The sequence below is a fragment of the Oncorhynchus nerka genome, linkage group LG26, assembly GCF_034236695.1.
Source record: "Oncorhynchus nerka isolate Pitt River linkage group LG26, Oner_Uvic_2.0, whole genome shotgun sequence".
In the NCBI taxonomy this organism is placed as follows: domain Eukaryota; kingdom Metazoa; phylum Chordata; class Actinopteri; order Salmoniformes; family Salmonidae; genus Oncorhynchus; species Oncorhynchus nerka.
This window is the reverse complement of record NC_088421.1, coordinates 32,259,256-32,283,397: the sequence shown is the minus strand read 5'-3', so window position 1 is coordinate 32,283,397 and position 24,142 is coordinate 32,259,256. Positions and strand designations below refer to the sequence as shown.

The 24,142-nt window shown below is 45.1% G+C and overlaps 1 protein-coding gene across 1 annotated transcript in view; it reads right to left on the bottom strand.

Annotated features, from left to right (window-relative positions):
* Window positions 1-24,142, bottom strand: part of LOC115128130 (rho GTPase-activating protein 17-like) — a 76,478-nt gene that overhangs the window by 20,076 nt on the left and 32,260 nt on the right. The window contains exon 3 of the mRNA XM_065010439.1: window positions 11,302-11,406. Coding sequence (XP_064866511.1) covers window positions 11,302-11,406 — 105 coding nt within the window. The remainder of the gene's footprint in view (window positions 1-11,301; window positions 11,407-24,142) is intronic.

The window sequence follows — 24,142 nt, the reverse complement described above, 5'->3', positions numbered from 1 at the left end:
AATATTGGATGAGAAGGAGGTAGAGAAGGAGAGATAGAAGAGGAGAGGGTGTGATAATATTGGGTGAGAAGGAGGTAGAGAAGGACAGATAGAAGAGGAGAGTGTGATAATATTGGGTGAGAAGGAGGTAGAGAAGGACAGATAGAAGAGGAGAGGGTGATAATATTGGGTGAGAAGGAGGTAGAGAAGGACTGTTACGGATACAGTTATCCTGTGTGTGTGTGTATCCTGTGTGTGTGTTTCTTTTCTCTCCTTCTCCCCTCACAGGTGAAAATCATCACTCCCCAATCAGTCAACAATCAGTCATCAATCAGAAGACACACCTCCTCCTACTTCCTACCCTATCACAGTTTCTTCCCCATGGTTTAAAAACCCCATCATTTGTTTGCTCTAGAGCAATCTCTAGCTCAATCTCTAGCTCAATCTCTAGCTCAATCTCTCTGTAAATGCCATGTCTGTAGGTCTCTGTGTTTCACTCTCGCTTTGTGTCTTAACCTCTCTTTTGTTTAAACACCTCCATAGCACTTTGTCATCACCTGTGAGTATTGTTTTTGGTTATGGTGTTTGTTTGTTTGCTGGTGGGAAAAGGGGGAAACCAAGACAAGTCGCCCATGGGCATACACTACCCGTAGGTGAACTTTGTTAAATACACTAGTTAGAACTGGGCGGACCACCCACTGTATTTTTGGGTAGTTAGTTAGCTGTTGTTAAAGTAGGCTAGTCTAGGTTAGGGGTGTTTTTGAATACTTATTGTTTCTTTCCTTGGGTCCAGCTCAGCCCCTTTTCCTGCTCCCCCCATTACCGTGTGTTTATAAATAAACCTAGAGTTTGACGGTAGATTTCTGTTGTCGTGGTTATTTCGTTCACACTTACTTTGTCACAATAATAATTTGCATGAGTTATGTTACGGGTCTCATTACCATCCCCCCTAGACTGTCGGGCCAAAAGGGATTCGTAACATAAGTGGGGGCTCGTCCGGGATCTGTCATAACTGACACCCATGCCGCTCATGTAGATTGTTGTAGTGGTATAGTTCAGTGTTGAGCGTCATAGCTGAAGTAGCATTAGTGTTTGCTATTTTCTTTGGCACTTGTGAAGTAGTGTAAAATGACTACTTTTGATTTGAAATCCTTTATGGATAACCCTTCGTGGGAGGTTTTTGACAAATGTCGTAGAGCTGATTTAATGACCTTGGCTGACCATTATTCACTATCCATTCCGCAGAGTTTAGTTAAGGCGGAGGTTAAACGGCTAGTATTAAATGTATTGTTGGAAGAGCAGGTGCTTGTGTTACCGCTGCCTGAGTCTACTACCCCTGTAGGGGATGTTGCTGCTCCTGTTAGCCCATTGGTGTCTGATAATGAGGGAGAGGCTAAAACACCAGCCACATTGTCCCGTTTTGATCCACTCTCCCCACTGTCAAATGGTGATGCCAGGAGGGATGTCCGTTTAGCACAGTTCCAACTGGAGGTGGAAGAGAGAGCCCAAATTAGGCGAGAGACTCTCCAGTTGGAGATATGTAAAATAGAGGCAGAAAAGAACGAGAACAACGGCATTTGGAGATGTGTAAAATTGAGGCAGACAGAGAACAAAGGCAGTTGGAGTTCAAAATGCGCCAGATGGAACTGGAGGCAGAGACAGCGAGGCTAGCCTCCGGTCCTACTGTGCCTGTTTGTGAGCCGTCCTCACCTGCTGTGTCCTCAAACACGTTTGACATTAGTAGGCAGATTGCCTTAGTACCTTTGTTCAGAGAGTCAGAGGTTGACTCCTATTTTTGTGTATTTGAGCGTATAGCAGTAGCATTGAAATGGCCTGAAGAGGTATGGTGCCTATTACTTCAGTGTAAATTAACTGGTAAAGCCCAAGAGGTTTTGTCAGCGCTACCTCTGGAGGACAGTTTGAATTATGAAGTGGTCAAAGCTACTGTTCTTCGTGCCTATGAGCTTGTGCCTGAGGCATACCGACAGAGATTTAGGTCTCATAGAAAGTCTTCTAGTAAGACTTATGTGGAATTTGCTAGAGACAAGGGAAATCTGTTTGATAAATGGCATGCTGCTAGTAAGGTAACTGATTTCAACTCTCTCCGGGAGTTAATCTTGTTGGAAGAGTTTAAAAATTGCTTACCCGAACGCATTGTAGTTTACCTAAACGAACAGAAAGTATCCTCCCTGGCAGAAGCGTCTGTGTTGGCAGACGAGTTTGTGTTGACGCACAAGAGTGTGTTTTCGGCTCAAACTGAGAGTAGAGCCACTGAATTTCCTACCTTTAGCCCTAGTCGGCCAGCAGTAGTATATCAAGCACGCCAGAAGAATGAGCGTCCCTGTTTCTATTGTCATAAAGTAGGACATATGATTAATGATTGCTTCCTGCTTAAACGCAAACAAGGGATGCCTCTTCGTGCCAAGCCACCAACAGGTGTTGCTCTAATTCGTATGCGGTTGTGAGGTCTGCAACAAAACAGGTGCCTCAGGGTAACTGTAGTTTGAAAGTCTCAGTCCCCGACCGCAGTTATGAACCATTCATTTTCGAGGGGTTTGGGTCCCTAACGAATGACGAAGCGTCTCAACGACCGGTTAAAATCCTTAGAGATACTGGTGCGGCGCAGTCGTTTATATTGTCTGATGTGTTGCCCTTATCTGACGATACATACTGTGGTTCCAGTGTGTTAGTGCAGGGTATTGAAATGGGTTTTGTCCCAGTGCCATTGCACTTTGTGAAAGTACACTCTGAGTTAATCAGTGGAATATTCAGAGTGGGGGTACGTCCTATGTTGCCAGTGAAAGGTGTGACCTTTATAATGGGTAACGATATTGCCGGAGGAAAGGTAGTACCCGTATTGGAAGTATTGGATAAAAGTGACCACTCTCTCTCGAATGAGCTGGCACAGAGTTATCCACATGTGTTCCCCGCTTGTGCTGTCACTCGTGCTCAGGCACGACAAGAGGGTGACGTGATAGATTTGTCAAACACTGTTCTGTTCAAAGAAGTTGATCAAGAAGATGGATTGTGTGATACCTCTGAGAAGCTGATCACCTCTGACAAACAGCCCAGGAAAGAAGCAAAGAACGTTGAACTTATTGCTGATGCAATACAGTTACCAGTCACTCGTGAGCAGCTGATTGCTAACCAAAAGGTTGACAACAAGCTTGCTAAATGTTTTTCTAGTGTTGTCTCATTGGAAGATGTGAAGAAGAAGAACGTGGCTTACTTCATTGATGGTAATCTCCTCATGCGTAAATGGAAATCCCATGTTGACGCGGATGGAGATTGGAATGCTGTTTACCAAATAGTGATTCCTACAGCCTTTCGACAAAATGTGTTATCCCTTGCTCATGATCACCAGTGGTCTGGTCATTTAGGAATCACAAAAACTTATGATCGGATCCTTCGACATTTCTTTTGGCCGGGTTTAAAACAAGATGTGGCTCAGTTCTGTCGGACATGCCACACATGTCAGATAACAGGAAAACCAAATCAGGTTATTCCTCCCGCTCCTCTTTGTCCCATACCTGTCATAGGTGAACCATTCGAGCATGTGGTGGTTGATTGTGTCGGACCGTTACCGAAGACAAAATCGGGTAACCAGTTTTTGTTAACGATAATGTGTATGGCTACAAGATACCCCGAGGCCATTCCTCTGAGAAGGATTACAGCCCCGGTAGTGAGTAAAGCCTTAATAAAATTCTTCACGACATTCGGGTTACCTAGGGTGGTACAAAGCGATCAAGGAACCAATTTCCTATCCAAGCTCTTCAGGCAGGTGTTAAAATCCTTGTCAATTACGCACCGTGTGTCAAGCGCCTATCACCCAGAGTCTCAGGGTGCACTTGAAAGATGGCATCAGACACTGAAGTCTATGCTACGTAAATATTGTTTGGAATCTGAGAAAGATTGGGATGAGGGAGTTCCTCTAGTTTTGTTTGCTGCTCGTGAAACTGTGCAGGAGTCCCTAGGTTTCAGCCCGGCTGAACTGGTGTTTGGTCACACAGTGAGAGGACCAATGAAAGTCCTTAAAGAACAGTTCTTGTCCCAAGAGTTGTGTACCAGAGATGAGAATGTGTTGGACTACGTTAGTCGCTTTCGTGAGCGCCTACACCAAGCTTGTGCTCTCGCAAAGGAAGCTCTGTCTTCCTCACAGAGGAGCATGAAAAGACACTATGATAAAGAGGCTGTTTCTCGTCCACTACAGCCAGGTGACCAAGTACTGGTGTTATTACCTGTTCCAGGATCTTCACTGTCAGCTCGTTTCTCGGGTCCTTATTTAATTGAAAAGAAAATAAGTGAAACTGACTATGTGCTTCAAACTCCTGATAGACAACGCCAATCTCGTGTGTGTCACATTAACATGTTGAAAGCTTACCACACCCGACCCATCACACAGTTAGAGAGTTCAAAAACAGAGGAAGGTACTGCTGTCTCCTCTGCTACTACTGCTATGATAGTGGACTGTCTTATTGATGATGTTGATGGCTTGGAGTTGCGCAATACTCAGCAGCAGTGTGTTAGATTGCCCAACTCAGAAATGCTGCTGTCTATCCAATCCGGTCTGGTTCATTTAACGGATGGACAGGCCAATGATATTGTGAGGCTACTACACAGTTTTCCATGTCTCTTTAATGACGTTCCTACTCGCACAAATGTGTTGGAACATGACATTAATGTTGGAAATGCTACACCTATCAAGCAACACCCATATCGTATCAACGCTTCCAAGAGGAAGATAATGAGGGATGAGGTGAGATATTTGTTGGAGAATGACCTGGCTAAGCCAAGTTCAAGCCCTTGGAGTTCTCCTTGCATTTTGGTTCCTAAACCTGATGGTACGTCCAGGTTATGTACGGATTATCGAAAGGTAAATTCTGTCACAAAGCCAGATTCGTTCCCGTTACCCCGACTGGACGACTGTATCGACACTATTGGTGCTGCTAAGTATGTAACTAAGTTAGACCTCTTAAAAGGTTACTGGCAGGTTCCGTTAACTTCACGTGCTTCTGAGATTTCTGCCTTTGTGACCCCAGACAACTTCCTACAGTACTCAGTCATGGCTTTTGGGATGCGAAATGCACCAGCCACTTTCCAACGACTGGTTAACTCCGTATTAGCTGGCGTTCCTAATTGTAGTGCATACCTTGATGACCTAGTGATTTATTCGTCTGAGTGGTCAGATCATGTTGACTCGCTAAGGGTAGTATGTGAACGGTTGGCAGCTGCTTCTCTAACCCTGAACTTGGCAAAGTGCGAGTTTGGGAAGGCTACTGTTACCTATCTCGGTAAAGAGGTTGGCCATGGACAGGTGCGCCCTGTTGATGCCAAGGTCTTGGCTATAACTGCATTCCCTGCACCTACCACCAGACGAGAGCTACACCGCTTTTTGGGATGGTTGGCTACTACCGTAGCTTCTGTAAGAATTTCTCTGCGGTAGTTGCTCCATTGACCGATTTGCTTAGTCCAGCTAGACCATTTGTGTGGTCCCTGATTGTAAGAGAGCTTTTGAATCTGCGAAAGCACTCTTATGTAGTACACCTGTACTTGCTGCTCCAGATTTTGAACAACCATTCAAACTTGAGGTAGATGCTAGTGCCAGAGGTGCTGGTGCTGTTCTACTGCAGCAGGACAAGAGTGGAGTGGATCATCCCGTTTGTTATTTTTCACGTAAATTTAATAAATGTCAAACAAACTATGCGACAATAGAACAAGAAGCTCTTGCTTTGTTGTTGGCTCTGCAATACTTTGAAGTATATATTGGTTCCAGTGCCCTACCCGTGATTGTATATACTGACCATAACCCCTTAGTTTTCTCCACCAATGTACAACCAGAATCAGCGCCTTATGCGTTGGGCGCTGATTGTACAAAATTATAATTTGGAGATCCGCCACAAAAAGGGTTCTGATAATGTGTTGGCAGATGCTTTGTCTCGTGTGTGAAAATGATTTCTGTATGTTTTGCAAGGTTGTGAGTATTCATTGAAATACTGTAGTCGCAACCCCTAGGGTTGCTCTTTTAAGGGTGGGAGTGTTACGGATACAGTTATCCTGTGTGTGTGTGTATCCTGTGTGTGTGTTTCTTTTCTCTCCTTCTCCCCTCACAGGTGAAAATCATCACTCCCCAATCAGTCAACAATCAATCATCAATCAGAAGACACACCTCCTCCTACTTCCTACCCTATCACAGTTTCTTCCCCATGGTTTAAAAACCCCATCATTTGTTTGCTCTAGAGCAATCTCTAGCTCAATCTCTAGCTCAATCTCTAGCTCAATCTCTAGCTCAATCTCTAGCTCAATCTCTCTGTAAATGCCATGTCTGTAGGTCTCTGTGTTTCACTCTCGCTTTGTGTCTTAACCTCTCTTTTGTTTAAACACCTCCATAGCACTTTGTCATCACCTGTGAGTATTGTTTTTGGTTATGGTGTTTGTTTGTTTGCTGGTGGGAAAAGGGGGAAACCAAGACAAGTCGCCCATGGGCATACACTACCCGTAGGTGAACTTTGTTAAATACACTAGTTAGAACTGGGCGGACCACCCACTGTATTTTTGGGTAGTTAGTTAGCTGTTGTTAAAGTAGGCTAATCTAGCTTAGGGGTGTTTTTGAATACTTATTGTTTCTTTCCTTGGGTCCAGCTCAGCTCCTTTTCCTGCTCCCCCCATTACCGTGTGTTTATAAATAAACCTAGAGTTTGACGGTAGATTTCTGTTGTCGTGGTTATTTCGTTCACACTTACTTTGTCACAATAATAATTTGTATGAGTTATGTTACGGGTCTCATTACCATCCCCCCTAGACTGTCGGGCCAAAAGGGATTCGTAACAAGGACAGATAGAAGAGGAGAGGGTGATAATATTGGGTGAGAAGGAGGTAGAGAAGGAGAGATAGAAGAGGAGAGGGTGATAATATTGGGTGAGAAGGAGGTAGAGAAGGACAGATAGAAGAGGAGAGGGTGATAATATTGGGTGAGAAGGAGGTAGAGAAGGACAGATAGAAGAGGAGAGGGTGAGAAGGAGAGGTAGAGAAGGAGAGAGAAGAGGGAGGGTGAGAAGGAGAGGTAGAAAGGAGAGATACAAGAGGAGAGGTAAAGAAGGAAAGATAGACGAGGAGAGGGGAGAAGGAGAGAGTGAGAAGGAGAGAGAAGAGGGGAGGGGTGAGAAGGAGAGGTAGAAGGAGAGGTAGAGAAGGAGAGATAGAAGAGGAGAGGTGTGATAATATTGGATGAGAAGGAGGTAGAAAAGGAGAGATAGGAGAGGTGTGATAATATTGGATGAGAAGGAGGTAGAGAAGGAGAGATAGAAGAGGAGAGGGTGATAATATTGGGTGAGAAGGAGGTAGAGAAGGACAGATAGAAGAGGAGAGGGTGATAATATTGGATGAGAAGGAGGTAGAAATGGAGAGATAGGAGAGGTGTGATAATATTGGATGAGAAGGAGGTAGAAAAGGAGAGATAGAAGAGGAGAGGTGTGATAATATTGGGTGAGAAGGAGGTAGAGAAGGAGAGATAGAAGAGGAGAGGGTGATAATATTGGGTGAGAAGGAGGTAGAGAAGGAGAGAGAAGAGGAGAGGTGTGATAATATTGGATGAGAAGGCAGTAGAGAAGGAGAGAGAAGAGGAGAGGGTGATAATATTGGATGAGAAGGAGGTAGAGAAGGACAGATAGAAGAGGAGAGTGTGATAATATTGGATGAGAAGGAGGTAGAGAAGGACAGATAGAAGAGGAGAGGGGGTGATAATATTGGATGAGAAGGAGGTAGAGAAGGACAGATAGAAGAGGAGAGGGTGATAATATTGGGTGAGAAGGAGGTAGAGAAGGACAGATAGAAGAGGAGAGGGTGATAATATTGGATGAGAAGGAGGTAGAGAAGGACAGATAGAAGAGGAGAGGGGTGAGAAGGAGAGGTAGAGAAGGAGAAAGAAGAGGAGAGGGAGAAGGAGAGGTAACGAAGGAGAGAGAAGAGGAGAGGGTGAGAAGGAGAGAGAAGAAAAGGAGAGATAGAGAGAGAAGAAAAGGAGAGATAGAGAGAGGAAGAGAAGGGGAGGTAGAGAAGGAGAGAGAGGAAGAGAAGGGGAGGTAGAGAAGGAGAGATAGAAGAGGAGAGGGTGATAATATTGGGTGAGAAGGAGGTAGAGAAGGACAGGTAGAAGAGGAGAGGGTGATAATATTGATGAGAAGGAGGTAGAGAAGGAGAGATAGAAGAGGAGAGGGTGATAATATTGGGTGAGAAGGAGGTAGAGAAGGAGAGATAGAAGAGGAGAGGGTGATAATATTGGATGAGAAGGAGGTAGAGAAGGAGAGATAGAAGAGGAGAGGGTGATAATATTGGGTGAGAGAAGGAGGTAGAGAAGGAGAGATAGAAGAGGAGAGGGTGATAACATTGGATGAGAAGGAGGTAGAGAAGGACAGATAGAAGAGGCGAGGGTGATAATATTGGATGAGAAGAAGGTAGAGAAGGACAGATAGAAGAGGAAAGCGTGATAATATTGGGTGAGAAGGAGGTAGAGAAGGACAGATAGAAGAGGAGAGGGTGATAATATTGGGTGAGAAGGAGGTAGAGAAGGACAGATAGAAGAGGAGAGGGTGATAATATTGGATGAGAAGGAGGTAGAAAAGGAGAGATAGGAGAGGTGTGATAATATTGGATGAGAAGGAGGTAGAAAATGAGAGATAGAAGAGGAGAGGTGTGATAATATTGGGTGAGAAGGAGGTAGAGAAGGAGAGATAGAAGATGAGAGGGTGATAATATTGGGTGAGAAGGAGGTAGAGAAGGAGAGAGAAGAGGAGAGGTGTGATAATATTGGATGAGAAGGCAGTAGAGAAGGAGAGAGAAGAGGAGAGGGTGATAATATTGGATGAGAAGGAGGTAGAGAAGGACAGATAGAAGAGGAGAGTGTGATAATATTGGATGAGAAGGAGGTAGAGAAGGACAGATAGAAGAGGAGAGGGTGATAATATTGGATGAGAAGGAGGTAGAGAAGGACAGATAGAAGAGGAGAGGGTGATAATATTGGGTGAGAAGGAGGTAGAGAAGGACAGATAGAAGAGGAGAGGGTGATAATATTGGATGAGAAGGAGGTAGAGAAGGACAGATAGAAGAGAGAGGGTGATAATATTGGATGAGAAGGAGGTAGAGAAGGACAGATAGAGAAGGAGAAAGAAGAGGAGAGGGGAGAAGGAGAGGTAACGAAGGAGAGAGAAGAGGAGAGGGTGAAAGGAGAGATACAAGAGGAGAGGAGAGGAAAGATAGAAGAGGAGAGGTAAAGAAGGAAAGATAGAAGAGGAGAGGGTGAGAAGGAGAGGTAGAGAAGGAGAGATACAAGAGGAGAGGGTGAGAAGGAGAGGTAGAGAAGGAGAGATACAAGAGGAGAGGGTGAGAAGGAGAGAGAAGAGGGGAGGGGGGGGTGAGAAGGAGAGAGAGAAGGGAGAGAAGAGGGAGAGGGTGAGAAGGAGAAGGAGAGAGAAGGGGAGATAGAAGAGGAGAGGGTGAGAAGGAGAGAGTGAGAAGGAGAGAGAAGAGGGGAGGGTGAGAAGGAGAGGTAGAGAAGGAGAGATACAAGAGGAGAGGGTGAGAAGGAGAGGTAGAGAAGGAGAGATACAAGAGGAGAGGGTGATAATATTGGATGAGAAGGAGGTAGAGAAGGAGAGATACAAGAGGAGAGGGTGATAATATTGGGTGAGAAGGAGGTAGAGAAGGAGAGATAGAAGAGGAGAGGGTGATAATATTGGATGAGAAGGAGGTAGAGAAGGACAGATAGAAGAGGAGAGGGTGATAATATTGGATGAGAAGGAGGTAGAGAAGGACAGATAGAAGAGGAGAGGGTGATAATATTGGATGAGAAGGAGGTAGAGAAGGACAGATAGAAGAGGAGAGGGTGATAATATTGGATGAGAAGGAGGTAGAGAAGGACAGATAGAAGAGGAGAGGGTGATAATATTGGGTGAGAAGGAGGTAGAGAAGGACAGATAGAAGAGGAGAGGGTGATAATATTGGGTGAGAAGGAGGTAGAGAAGGACAGATAGAAGAGGAGAGGGTGATAATATTGGATGAGAAGGAGGTAGAGAAGGACAGATAGAAGAGAGGGTGATAATATTGGATGAGAAGGAGGTAGAGAAGGACAGATAGAAGAGAGGGTGATAATATTGGATGAGAAGGAGGTAGAGAAGGACAGATAGAAGAGAGGGGTGATAATATTGGATGAGAAGGAGGTAGAGAAGGACAGATAGAAGAGGAGAGGGTGATAATATTGGGTGAGAAGGAGGTAGAGAAGGACAGATAGAAGAGGAGAGGGTGATAATATTGGGTGAGAAGGAGGTAGAGAAGGACAGATAGAAGAGGAGAGGTGATAATATTGGATGAGAAGGAGGTAGAAAAGGAGAGATAGGAGAGGTGTGATAATATTGGATGAGAAGGAGGTAGAAAAGGAGAGATAGAAGAGGAGAGGTGTGATAATATTGGGTGAGAAGGAGGTAGAGAAGGAGAGATAGAAGAGGAGAGGGTGATAATATTGGATGAGAAGGAGGTAGAAAGGACAGATAGAAGAGGAGAGGGTGATAATATTGGATGAGAAGGAGGTAGAGAAGGACAGATAGAAGAGGAGGGGTGATAATATTGGATGAGAAGGAGGTAGAAAAGACAGATAGAAGAGGAGAGGGTGATAATATTGGGTGAGAAGGAGGTAGAGAAGGACAGATAGAAGAGGAGAGGGTGATAATATTGGATGAGAAGGGGTAGAGAAGGACAGATAGAAGAGGAGAGGGTGATAATATTGGGTGAGAAGGAGGTAGAGAAGGACAGATAGAAGAGGAGAGGGTGATAATATTGGATGAGAAGGAGGTAGAAGGACAGATAGAAGAGGAGAGGGTGATAATATTGATGAGAAGGAGGTAGAGAAGGAGAGATAGAAGAGGAGAGGGTGATAATATTGGGTGAGAAGGAGGTAGAGAAGGACAGATAGAAGAGGAGAGGGTGATAATATTGGGTGAGAAGGAGGTAGAGAAGGACAGATAGAAGAGGAGAGGGTGATAATATTGGATGAGAAGGAGGTAGAGAAGGACAGATAGAAGAGAGAGGTGATAATATTGGATGAGAAGGAGGTAGAGAAGGACAGATAGAAGAGAGAGGTGAGGATGAGAAGGAGGTAGAGAAGGACAGATAGAAGAGGAGAGGGTGATAATATTGGATGAGAAGGAGGTAGAGAAGGAGAGATAGAAGAGGAGAGGGTGATAATATTGGATGAGAAGGAGGTAGAGAAGGACAGATAGAAGAGGAGAGGGTGATATTGGGTGAGAAGGAGGTAGAGAAGGACATTGTCCTTACGTGTCTCTTTTCTGCCTCCGTTCCGATGTGACCCTGTAGACAGGTGACCAGTCTCTTGTGTGCGTTGTGGGACACCAGACGGACCAGCTCCATGCGCCTCTCGATCTGCAATCACACATTCACGCTCATGATCATCAGAAGAAACTAGGTCAGAAGAAACACAAATGAACACAAGCACACACATTGTCACAAAACACACAATAGAATGGTACCGCAATATAGTCTTTCTCTATATCAGTGCTCTCCAACCCTGTTCCTGTAGAGGTACCCTCCTGTAGGTTTTAACTCCAACCTGTTCCTGGAGAGCTACCCTCCTGTAGGTTTTAACTCCAACCCTGTTCCTGGAGAGCTACCCTCCTGTAGGTTTTAACTCCAACCCTGTTCCTGGAGAGCTACCCTCCTGTAGGTTTTATCCAACCCTGTTCGAGGAGAGCTACCCTCCTGTAGGTTTTATCTAACCCTGTTCGAGGAGAGCTACCCTCCTGTAGGTTTGAACTCCAACCCTGTTCATGGAGAGCTACCCTCCTGTAGGTTTTAACTCCAACCCTGTTCCTGGAGAGGTACAGGTTGAGAGCTTACCCTCCTGTAGGTTTTAACCCCAACACTGTTGCTGGAGAGCTACCCTCCTGTAGGTTTTAACCCCAACCCTGTTCCTGGAGAGCTACCCTCCTGTAGGTTTTAACTCTGACCCTGTTCCTGGAGAGCTACCAGCAGGATTGTAGGTTTTATCAACCCTGTTCTTAATATTAATGCTAGACAGGTCCTGTAGGTTTTAACTCCAACCCTGTTCCTGGAGAGCTACCCTCCTGTAGGTTTTAACTCCAACAGAAGACTGTTCCTGGAGAGCTACCCTCCTTCCATAGGTTTTAGACCCCTGTAGGTTTTAACCCTGTTCCTGGAGAGCTACCCTCCTGTAGGTTTTAACCCCAACCCTGTTCCTGGAGCCCAGCTACCCTCCTGTAGGTTTTAACCCAACCCTGTTCCTGGAGAGCTACCCTCCTGTAGGTTTTAACCCCAACCCTGTTCCTGGAGAGCTACCCTCCTGTAGGTTTTTAACCCCAACCCTGTTCCTGGAGAGCTACCCTCCTGTAGGTTTTAACCCCAACCCTGTTCCTGGAGAGCTACCCTCCTGCCCAGGTTTTAAGCCCACCTTCAATCACTGTTCCTGGAGCCCACTATCACCTTCCATGTAGGAACCTTCCATAGCCCACTATCACCTTCCATGGAGCCCACTATCCCCTTCCTAGCCCACTTCCCCTTCCATAGCCCACTGTCCCCTCCATAGCCCACTATCCCTTCCATAGCCCACTATCCCCTTCCATAGCCCACTATCACCTTCCATAGCCCACTATAACCTTCCATAGCCCACTATCACCTTCCATAGCCCACTATCACCTTCCAGCCCCCCAATGGTGGAACAAACTCCCACCACCTTCCGGAGCCCCTGAGAACCTGATCCCACTTCCACAAGCCCACTATCATACCTAGCCCATAGGATAAAGTAATCCTTCCACCCACCACCTTACATCCCCACCTTAAAAGACCTAGATGCACTATTGTAAAGTGGCTGTTCCACTTCCATAGCCCATAAGGTGAAAGCCCCAATTTCCATAGCCCACTATCGCTTCCATGGATAACCTTCCAGCCCACTATCACCTTCCATAGCCCAACCTTCCATGACTTAAAGCCCACTAATTCCATAGCCCAAATCACCTTCCATGCCCACTATCCCCTTCCATAGCCCACTATCCCCTTCCATAGCCCACTTTTAACCTGGATCCCCTTCCATAGCCCACTGTTGTACCAATGTCCTGTTTCATTCAAATAGATATCACCTTCCATTGCCCAATCCCCTTATAGACCTAGTTCCAAAGGATTGAGCCCAAGAACCTGTTTTGACTGGCTGGTATCCCTAGTAACCCATTCACATCCCATAGCCCACTATACCTGTGTCCCCTTCCATAACAGTCAGCTGACAGACCTTCCATGCCCAGGGCTGAGGAAGAACCAGCAGGATTGCCCACTATCAGATTCCATAGCCCTATCTGCATAGGAGCACCTTCCATAGCCCACTATCACCTTCCATAGCCCACTATCCCCTTCCATAGCCCACTATCCCCTTCCATAGCCCACTATCACCTTCCATAGCCCACTATCCCCTTCCATAGCCCACTATCAGATAGACTATCACCTTCCATAGCCCACTATAACCTTCCATAGCCCATCTATCACCTTCCACATTAGCCCACTATCACCTTCAACAGCCCACTATATTCCATAGCCCACTATCACCTTCCAGAGATATCACCTTGAAGAACACTATCAATTCCATAGCCCAATCACCTTGATAGCCCATATCATTCCATAGCCCACTATCACCTTATAGCCCACTATCAGTTCCATAGCCCACTATCCCTTCCATAGCCCACTATCCCCTTCCATAGCCCACTATCACCTTCCATAGCCCACTATCACCTTCCATAGCCCACTATCACCTTCCATAGCCCACTATCACCTTCCAACAGCCCACTATCACCTTCCATAGCCCACTATCACCTTCCATAGCCCACTATCACCTTCCATAGCCCACTATCCCCTTCCATAGCCCACTATCACCTTCCATAGCCCACTATCACCTTCCATAGCCCACTATCACCTTCCATAGCCCACTATCACCTTCCATAGCCCACTATCACCTTCCATAGCCCACTATCACCTTCCATAGCCCACTATCACCTTCCATAGCCCACTATCACCTTCCATAGCCCACTATCACCTTCCATAGCCCACTATCACCTTCCATAGCCCACTATCACCTTCCATAGCCCACTATCCCCTTCCATAGCCCACTATCACCTTCCATAGCCCACTATCACCTTCCATAGCCCACTATCACCTTCCATAGCCCACTATCACCTTCCATAGCCCACTATCACCTTCCATAGCCCACTATCACCTTCCATAGCCCACTATCACCTTCCATAGCCCACTATCACCTTCCATAGCCCACTATCACCTTCCATAGCCCACTATCACCTTCCATAGCCCACTATCACCTTCCATAGCCCACTATCACCTTCCATAGCCCACTATCACCTTCCATAGCCCACTATCACCTTCCATAGCCCACTATCACCTTCCATAGCCCACTATCACCTTCCATAGCCCACTATCACCTTCCATAGCCCACTATCACCTTCCATAGCCCACTATCACCTTCCATAGCCCACTATCACCTTCCATAGCCCACTATCACCTTCCATAGCCCACTATCACCTTCCATAGCCCACTATCACCTTCCATAGCCCACTATCACCTTCCATAGCCCACTATCACCTTCCATAGCCCACTATCACCTTCCATAGCCCACTATCACCTTCCATAGCCCACTATCACCTTCCATAGCCCACTATCACCTTCCATAGCCCACTATCACCTTCCATAGCCCACTATCACCTTCCATAGCCCACTATCACCTTCCATAGCCCACTATCACCTTCCATAGCCCACTATCACCTTCAACAGCACAATATCACCTTCCATAGCCCACTATCACCTTCCATAGCCCACTATCACCTTCCATAGCCCACTATCACCTTCCATAGCCCACTATCACCTTCAACAGCCCACTATCACCTTCCATAGCCCACTATCACCTTCCATAGCCCACTATCACCTTCCATAGCCCACTATATCACCTTCCATAGCCCACTATCACCTTCAATAGCCCACTATCACCTTCCATAGCCCACTATCACCTTCAACAGCACAATATCACCTTCCATAGCCCACTATCACCTTCCATAGCCCACTATCACCTTCCATAGCCCACTATCACCTTCCATATTCCACTATCACCTTCCAAGCCCACTATCACCTTCCATAGCCCACTATCACCTTCCATAGCCCACTATCACCTTCCATAGCCCACTATCACCTTCCATAGCCCACTATCACCTTCCGTAGCCCACTATCACCTTCCATATTCCACTATCACCTTCCATAGCCCACTATCACCTTCCATAGCCCACTATCACCTTCCATAGCCCACTATCACCTTCAACAGCCCACTATCACCTTCCATAGCCCACTATCACCTTCCATAGCCCACTATCACCTTCCATAGCCCACTATCACCTTCCATAGCCCACTATCACCTTCCATAGCCCACTATCACCTTCAACAGCACAATATCACCTTCCATAGCCCACTATCACCTTCCATAGCCCACTATCACCTTCCATAGCCCACTATCACCTTCCATATTCCACTATCACCTTCCATAGCCCACTATCACCTTCAACAGCACAATATCACCTTCCATAGCCCACTATCACCTTCCGTAGCACACTATCACCTTCAAGCACTATCACCTTCAACAGCACATATCCCTTCCTTCCACTATCACCTTCCGCCCACTATCACCTTCCGTAGCACACTATCACCTTCCATAGCACACTATCACCTTCCGTAGCACACTATCCCCTTCCATAGCCCACTATCACCTTCCGTAGCCCACTATCACCTTCCATAGCCCACTATCACCTTCCATAGCCCACTATCACCTTCCGTAGCACACTATCCCCTTCCATAGCCCACTATCACCTTCCGTAGCCCACTATCACCTTCCATAGCACACTATCCCCTTCAACAGCTCAATATCTCCTTCCATAGCCCACTATCTCCTTCCATAGCCCACTATCTCCTTCCATAGCCCACTATCCCCTTCAACAGCACAATATCACCTTCCATAGCCCACTATTTCCTTCCATAGCCCACTATCTCCTTCCATAGCCCACTATCCCCTTCAACAGCACAATATCACACCCACAAACTTTAAAAAGGGGAAGTGATCCAATGATGGTGTTGTTGATGGGAAGAATGGAGATATGGATATAGGGTCCACACCCTCACTCCACTGTGCTCTATTTCAGTCTACTTGGTATGGGGCTGTGATCAAATAGTCATATCAAACTGTTCCAGTCCACAACCTCGAAAAGGAAACACAGTGAGGGGATCTTAGTACAGACTAAAGATGTGCCTGTGTGCTCCATCCCCTATAGCAGGGCTATTTAACTCTCCCTCTACGAGGTCCGGGGCCTGATGCTTTTCACTTGTACCTGATAATTCATTCCACACACCTGGCGTCCCAGGTCTAAATCACTACATGGTTAGAGGGGAACAATGAAAAGGTGCTGTGGAACTGGCTTCCAGGTCCAGAGTTGAGTTTGAATGCCCTAAATGATGTTGTTTTAGTATGTAAATAAATCATCATATTCAACAAACTATTAGAGTCTACAAACTAAACTACTGTATAAAAAGGAAGTGAAGCAGGGGGTTTTAACTTGAACATGTGTTTATGAAGTCCACACACAGTGGCCTTCTTAGTGTACTTCCTGTATGGGACTATGAGCAAAAGTATTACAGTCAGCAAACTATCTTATTCCAAGCAAATGAAAATCCAACGCCATGTGTGTAACTAAAGGAGGGGGTTCTGGAGGATAGTGATTTGCCTATACAGTCCACAGTAGTCTGATTAACTTTCAGTATGAGTGTGTTGTTCTCTGTTGCTAAGTGTCTTCTTCCTCTTCTGTTTCACTGAAACCACCCAGCTGGTTCTGCAGCCACGGTATTGGCTGGGAGAGCTCTCTCACACACTCTCTCTCTCGCTCTCTGTCTCTCTTGATCTCACGCTCTCTGGCTCTCTCTCTTGCATACTCTCTCTCTCTCTCTCTCTCTCTCTCTCTCTCTGGCACTCTCCACCGCACACTCTCAATCCCATGCATTTCCCTCCAGCTGCTTCTCCATGCCAGCTGGGGTGAAGCGCTCTCTCTCTGGATCCAATTGATTCAGTGTAACAGTGATCCTGGGCAGTGATTCATGTCTGCTAGTAATAACTGTAATGTGTATCCAGACCCTCATCACTGGGTGCCAGGGTGCCGGAGTAGGGCTGCGTCCCAAATGGCACCCCCATACCAGTAGTGTACTACTTTGTCCAGGGCCCATAGGGTTCTGGTCAAAATTAGTACACTATACAGAGAATAAGGTGCCATTTGGGACAGAGCCTTGAGTTTTGACAGAAGGTGGTGGTCAAAAGAGAAGGAGTTCAATAACAGCAATGGAGAAGTGACTTCTGAAAACAAGCACGGGTCTCATTCAGCACTACTGATGGGAAGAAACAGACAGATAGACAGATAAACAGAACAATATATAGTATTACACCCTGCCCTGGAGGCTGGCCTGGAGGCTGGCCTGGAGGCTGGCCTGGGAGGCTGGCGAGAGATGAAATAAGGAGTACATACACACAGACCCCACCCTCACCTTCCTCCCTCCATTATGCGTAATGATGTTTAAAGGTTTACAGGCCTATTATTGAGGATGTCTTTTTCCAGCAGACAGCCCAGATCAGTAGCCAGTAAAAACAGTCAGTGGAATGAGCAGCCAGTTGACCCCTGACCCTGGCTCAAAGGAAATATGGAACATCCAGTGCAGTGAGTCAGAGCAGTTCTGATGTGGGGTTTAGGCTTTGTCCTCTGAGACAGCTTCTCTCTCTCTCTCTCCCTTTCTCTTGGTGTCTCTCTCTCCCCCTTCCCCCACCCATCTCTCCACCCATCTCTCTCAAACAAAATAAAATGTCATTGGTTACATACACATATTTAACAGATGTTATGTTATTGTGGGTGTAATGAAATGCTTGTGTTCCTAGCTCCAACAGTGCAGTAGTATCTAACAATTCACATCAATCTAAAAGTTTAGGGCAGCAGCCTCTAAGCTGCAGGGTTGAGTAACCAGGTGGTAGCCGGCTAGTGATGGCTATTTAACAGTCTGATGGCCTTGAGATGGAATCTGTTTTTCAGTCTCTCGGTCCCTGCTTTGATGCACCTGTACTGACCTCGCCTTCCCCAACATCTTTTTCCCAGGTGTCAGTCCAGTCCAACAGACACGGGCCGGTCTGACAACGCCAGCTCCTCTCCTGTTACTGATTCAAACATGTCCAAACAACATGACCACTTAGCCATTTAAATACACAGAGTCCGTGCATAACTAAAGTGCCACATTTCAACAGGCTAAACTAACATTCAGTGCATGTTGAGGAAAGTTGGTGATGTATCATGTTATTGAACGTGATCTGCACACTAATATCTACCCCTTGGAGATAAATAAAGTGGATTAAACTAAATTGAGCTGTGCCTTGTTAGACCATAATAGAACAAGGAAACTGTGACTGTATCTATAGACTAAACCCTATGGTGTAGGGAGGGCTATCCTTTCTGGAGTTGGGTAATAAAACACATTGCAAGCAGACACCTGTAACTTGTTACTTGCCAGATGGATAAGGCTAACATTATGAATTAATCATCTGTGGTAAACTAGACGTTTACAAGATGTCTGCATGCCATTTGCTACAATACCTAGTCTCTCTTGACACATTGAGCTACAGTACCTAGTCTCTCTTGACACATTGAGCTACAGTACCTGGTCTTTCTTGGCATATTGAGCTACAGTACCTGGTCTCTCTTGGCATATTGAGCTACAGTACCTGGTCTTTCTTGGCATATTGAGCTACAGTACCTGGTCTCTCTTGACATATTGAGCTACAGTACCTGGTCTATCTGGACATACTGAGTAGTAGTACCTGGTCTCTCTTGAAATATTGAGTAGTAGTACCTGGTCTCTCTTGACATATTGAACTACAGTACCTGGTCTCTCTGGACATACTGAGTAGTAGTACCTGGTCTCTCTTGACATATTGAGTAGTAATACCTGGTCTCTCTTGACAAATTGAGTTAAAGTACCTGGTCTCTCTTGACACATTTAGCTACAGTACCTGGTCTCTCTGGACATATTGAGTTATAGTACCTGGTCTCTCTTGACATATTGAGTAGTAGTACCTGGTCTCTCTTGATATATTGAATTATAGTACCTGGTCTCTCTTGACATATTGAGCTACAGTACCTGGTCTCTCTTGACATATTGAGCTACAGTACCTGGTCTCTCTTGACATATTGAACTACAGTACCTGGTCTCTCTTGACATATTGAGCTACAGTACCTAGTCTCTCTTGACATATTGAGCTACTGTACCTGGTCTCTCTTGACATATTGAACTACAGTACCTGGTCTCTCTGGACATACTGAGTAGTAGTACCTGGTCTCTCTTGACACATTGAGCTACAGTACCTGGTCTCTTTTGACATATTGAGCTACACTTCCTGGACTCTCTTGACATATTGACCTACAGTACCTGGTCTCTCTTCGACATATTGAGAAGTAGTACCTGGTCTCTCTGGACATAGAGCTACAGTACCTGGTCTCTCTTGACATATTGAGTTATAGTACCTGGTCTCTCTTGACATATTGAGTAGTAGTACCTGGTCTCTCTTGATATATTGAGCTACTGTACCTGGTCTCTCTTGACATATTGAACTACAGTACCTGGTCTCTCTGGACATACTGAGTAGTAGTACCTGGTCTCTCTTGACATATTGAGTAGTAATACCTGGTCTCTCTTGACAAATTGAGCTACAGTACCTGGTCTCTCTTGACATATTGAGCTACAGTACCTGGTCTCTCTTGATATATTGAATTATAGTACCTGGTCTCTCTTGATATATTGAATTATAGTACCTGGTCTCTCTTGATATATTGAATAATAGTACCTGGTCTCTCTTGATATATTGAGCTACAGTACCTGGTCTCTCTTGATATATTGAGTTACAGTACCTGGTCTCTCTTGATATATTGAGCTATCCACCCGCAAACAGCAAACTGTGGGTTAAATCTGTATATTATACTGTATCTGTTGAAATTAATTGAATGTGTCTGCCATCTGTCTCTGTCTGTTTGTTTACGGTGTCATTGTTTATGTGTATGCCTGTGTTTGTATATGCAGGCATATGTGTATAGACATGCCTGTATACACTGAGTGTACAAAACATTATGAACACCTGCTCTTTCCATGACACAGACTGACCAGGTGAAATAGCTATGATCCCTTATTGATGTCACTTGTTAAATCCACTTCAATCAGTGTAGATGAAGAGGAGAAGACGGATTTTTAAGCCTTGAGACAATTCGACATGGATTGTGTATGTGTGTCATTCAGAGGGTGAATGAGCAAGACAAATATCCCCAAAAGTTCCCACAAGGATAATAAAACAAGGAAAATTCTACCTTGTGGGGACAAAGGTTATTTAAGCTTAGGGGTTAGGTTCAGAGTTAGGTTTAGGGTTAGTGTTACAGGTTAGGGTTAGGTTAAGGGTTCGGAGTTAGGTTTAGGGTTAGTGTTACAGGTTAGGGTTAGGTTAAGGGTTCGGAGTTAGGTTTAGTGTTACAGGTTAGGGTTAGGTTAAGGGTTCGGAGTTAGGTTTAGGGTTAGTGTTACAGGTTAGGGTTAGGTTAAGGGTTCGGAGTTAGGTTTAGGGTTAGTGTTACAGGTTAGGGTTAGGTTAGGGTTAGGTTAGGGTTCGGAGTTAGGTTTAGGGTTAGTGTTACAGCTTAGGGGTTAGGTTAAGGGTTCGGAGTTAGGTTTAGGGTTAGTGTTACAGGTTAGGGTTAGGTTAAGGGTTCAGAGTTAGATTTAGGTTTAGTGTTACAGGTTAGGGTTAGGTTAAGGGTTCAGAGTTAGGTTTAGGGTTAGTGTTACAGGTTAGGGTTAGGTTAAGGGTTCAGAGTTAGATTTAGGTTTAGTGTTACAGGTTAGGGTTAGGTTAAGGGTTCAGAGTTAGGTTTAGGTTTAGTGTTACAGGTTAGGGTTAGGTTAAGGGTTCGGAGTTAGGTTTAGGGTTAGGTTAAGGGTTCGGAGTTAGGTTTAGGGTTAGTGTTACAGGTTAGGGTTAGGTTAAGGGTTCAGAGTTAGGTTTAGTGTTACAGGTTAGGGTTAGGTTAAGGGTTCGGAGTTAGGTTTAGGTTTAGGGTTAGGTTAAGGGTTCGGAGATAGTGTTAGTGTTACAGGTTAGGGTTAGGTTAAGGGTTAGTGTTACAGGTTAGGGTTAGGTTAAGGGTTCGGAGTTAGGTTTAGGGTTAGTGTTACAGGTTAGGGTTAGGTTAAGGCTTTGGAGATGGGTTTAGGGTTAGTGTTACAGGTTAGGGTTAGGTTAAGGGTTCGGAGTTAGGTTTAGGGTTAGGTTAAGGGTTCAGAGATAGGTTTAGGGTTAGTGTTACAGGTTAGGGTTAGGTTAAGGGTTCGGAGTTAGGATAAGGGTTCAGAGTTATAGGTTTAGGGTTAGTGTTACAGGTTAGGGTTAGGTTAAGGGTTCGGAGATGGGTTTAGGGTTAGTGTTACAGGTTAGGGTTAGGTTAAGGGTTCGGAGTTAGGTTTAGGGTTAGGTTAAGGGTTCAGAGATAGGTTTAGGGTTAGTGTTACAGGTTAGGGTTAGGTTAAGGGTTCGGAGTTAGGTTAAGGGTTCGGAGTTAGGATAAGGGTTCAGAGTTATAGGTTAGGGTTAGGTTAAGGGTTCGGAGTTAGGTTTAGGGTTAGTGTTATAGGTTAGGGTTAGGTAAGGGTTCGGAGTTAGGTTTAGGGTTAGTGTTACAGGTTAGGGTTAGGTTAAGGGTTCGGAGTTAGGTTTAGGGTTAGTGTTACAGGTTAGGGTTAGGCTAAAATTTCGGAGTTAGGTTTAGGGTTCGTGTTACAGGTTAGGTTAAGGGTTTGGAGTTAGGTTTAGTGTTAGTGTTACAGGTTAGGGTTAGGTTAAGGGTTTGGAGTTAGGTTTAGTGTTAGTGTTACAGGTTAGGGTTAGGTTAAGGGTTTGGAGTTAGGTTTAGTATTAGTGTTACAGGTTAGGGTTATGGTAAGGGTTAGGAAAAATAGGATTTTGAATACAAATGATTTTAGGTCCCCACGAGGGTAGAAGAACATAATGTGTGTGTTTGTGTGTACATGTAGGCATACTTGCGTTTGTATATGCAGGCAATACCCTTCAAGGGTGAAAATGCCTGTATAAAACCCCCCAGGCTCCAGAAAGGAACTCTGAATGCTGGAACTAGACTGTCATCCATGTGATATGAACCATAGCCCTGACTTGGACTGCCCTCACACTCAGAGAGACATTAGCATTCAACTAGTGAAGCACATTCCAGTGAGCAGGGGAAATAGATAGTAGGAGTGTCTTGGGCAGCACAAAGCACTTCTGCAGGAGCAAAGTTTAGCTGAGGGACAACTTGTGGGAGGGAATCCCTATCTCCTGAATTCTTCCCAGGGGAGAGTCTTGAGGGAGTTAAAGGCTGTGTCTCAATACATGTAAACAGCTTCTTACTGCATTCTCACCAAGGAAGAGTCAGTCAGTATAGCAGGGAGTTAGGATGTGTCTCAATACATGTAAACAGCTTCTTACTGCATTCTCACCAAGGAAGAGTCAGTCAGTATAGCAGGGAGTTAGGATGTGTCTCAATACATGTAAACAGCTTCTTACTGCATTCTCACCAAGGAAGAGTCAGTCAGTCAGTCAGTATAGCAGGGAGTTAGGATGTGTCTCAATACATGTAAACAGCTTCTTACTGCATTCTCACCAAGGAAGAGTCAGTCAGTATAGCAGGGAGTTAGGATGTGTCTCAATACATGTAAACAGCTTCTTACTGCATTCTCACCAAGGAAGAGTCAGTCAGTATAGCAGGGAGTTAGGATGTGTCTCAATACATGTAAACAGCTTCTTACTGCATTCTCACCAAGGAAGAGTCAGTCAGTATAGCAGGGAGTTAGGATGTGTCTCAATACATGTAAACAGCTTCTTACTGCATTCTCACCAAGGAAGAGTCAGTCAGTATAGCAGGGAGTTAGGATGTGTCTCAATACATGTAAACAGCTTCTTACTGCATTCTCACCAAGGAAGAGTCAGTCAGTATAGCAGGGAGTTAGGATGTGTCTCAATACATGTAAACAGCTTCTTACTGCATTCTCACCAAGGAAGAGTCAGTCAGTATAGCAGGGAGTTAGGATGTGTCTCAATACATGTAAACAGCTTCTTACTGCATTCTCACCAAGGAAGAGTCAGTCAGTATAGCAGGGAGTTAGGATGTGTCTCAATACATGTAAACAGCTTCTTCACTGCATTCTCACCAAGGAAGAGTCAGTCAGTATAGCAGGGAGTTAGGATGTGTCTCAATACATGTAAACAGCTTCTTACTGCATTCTCACCAAGGAAGAGTCAGTCAGTATAGCAGGGAGTTAGGATGTGTCTCAATACATGTAAACAGCTTCTTACTGCATTCTCACCAAGGAAGAGTCAGTCAGTATAGCAGGGAGTTAGGATGTGTCTCAATACATGTAAACAGCTTCTTACTGCATTCTCACCAAGGAAGAGTCAGTCAGTATAGCAGGGAGTTAGGATGTGTCTCAATACATGTAAACAGCTTCTTACTGCATTCTCACCAAGGAAGAGTCAGTCAGTATAGCAGGGAGTTAGGATGTGTCTCAATACATGTAAACAGCTTCTTACTGCATTCTCACCAAGGAAGAGTCAGTCAGTATAGCAGGGAGTTAGGATGTGTCTCAATACATGTAAACAGCTTCTTACTGCATTCTCACCAAGGAAGAGTCAGTCAGTATAGCAGGGAGTTAGGATGTGTCTCAATACATGTAAACAGCTTCTTACTGCATTCTCACCAAGGAAGAGTCAGTCAGCAGGGAGTTAGGATGTGTCTCAATACATGTAAACAGGGAGTTAGGGGAGTGTGTCTCAATACATGTAAACAGCTTCTTACTGCATTCTCACCAAGGAAGAGTCAGTCAGTATAGCAGGGAGTTAGGATGTGTCTCAATACATGTAAACAGCTTCTTACTGCATTCTCACCAAGGAAGAGTCAGTCAGTATAGCAGGGAGTTAGGATGTGTCTCAATACAT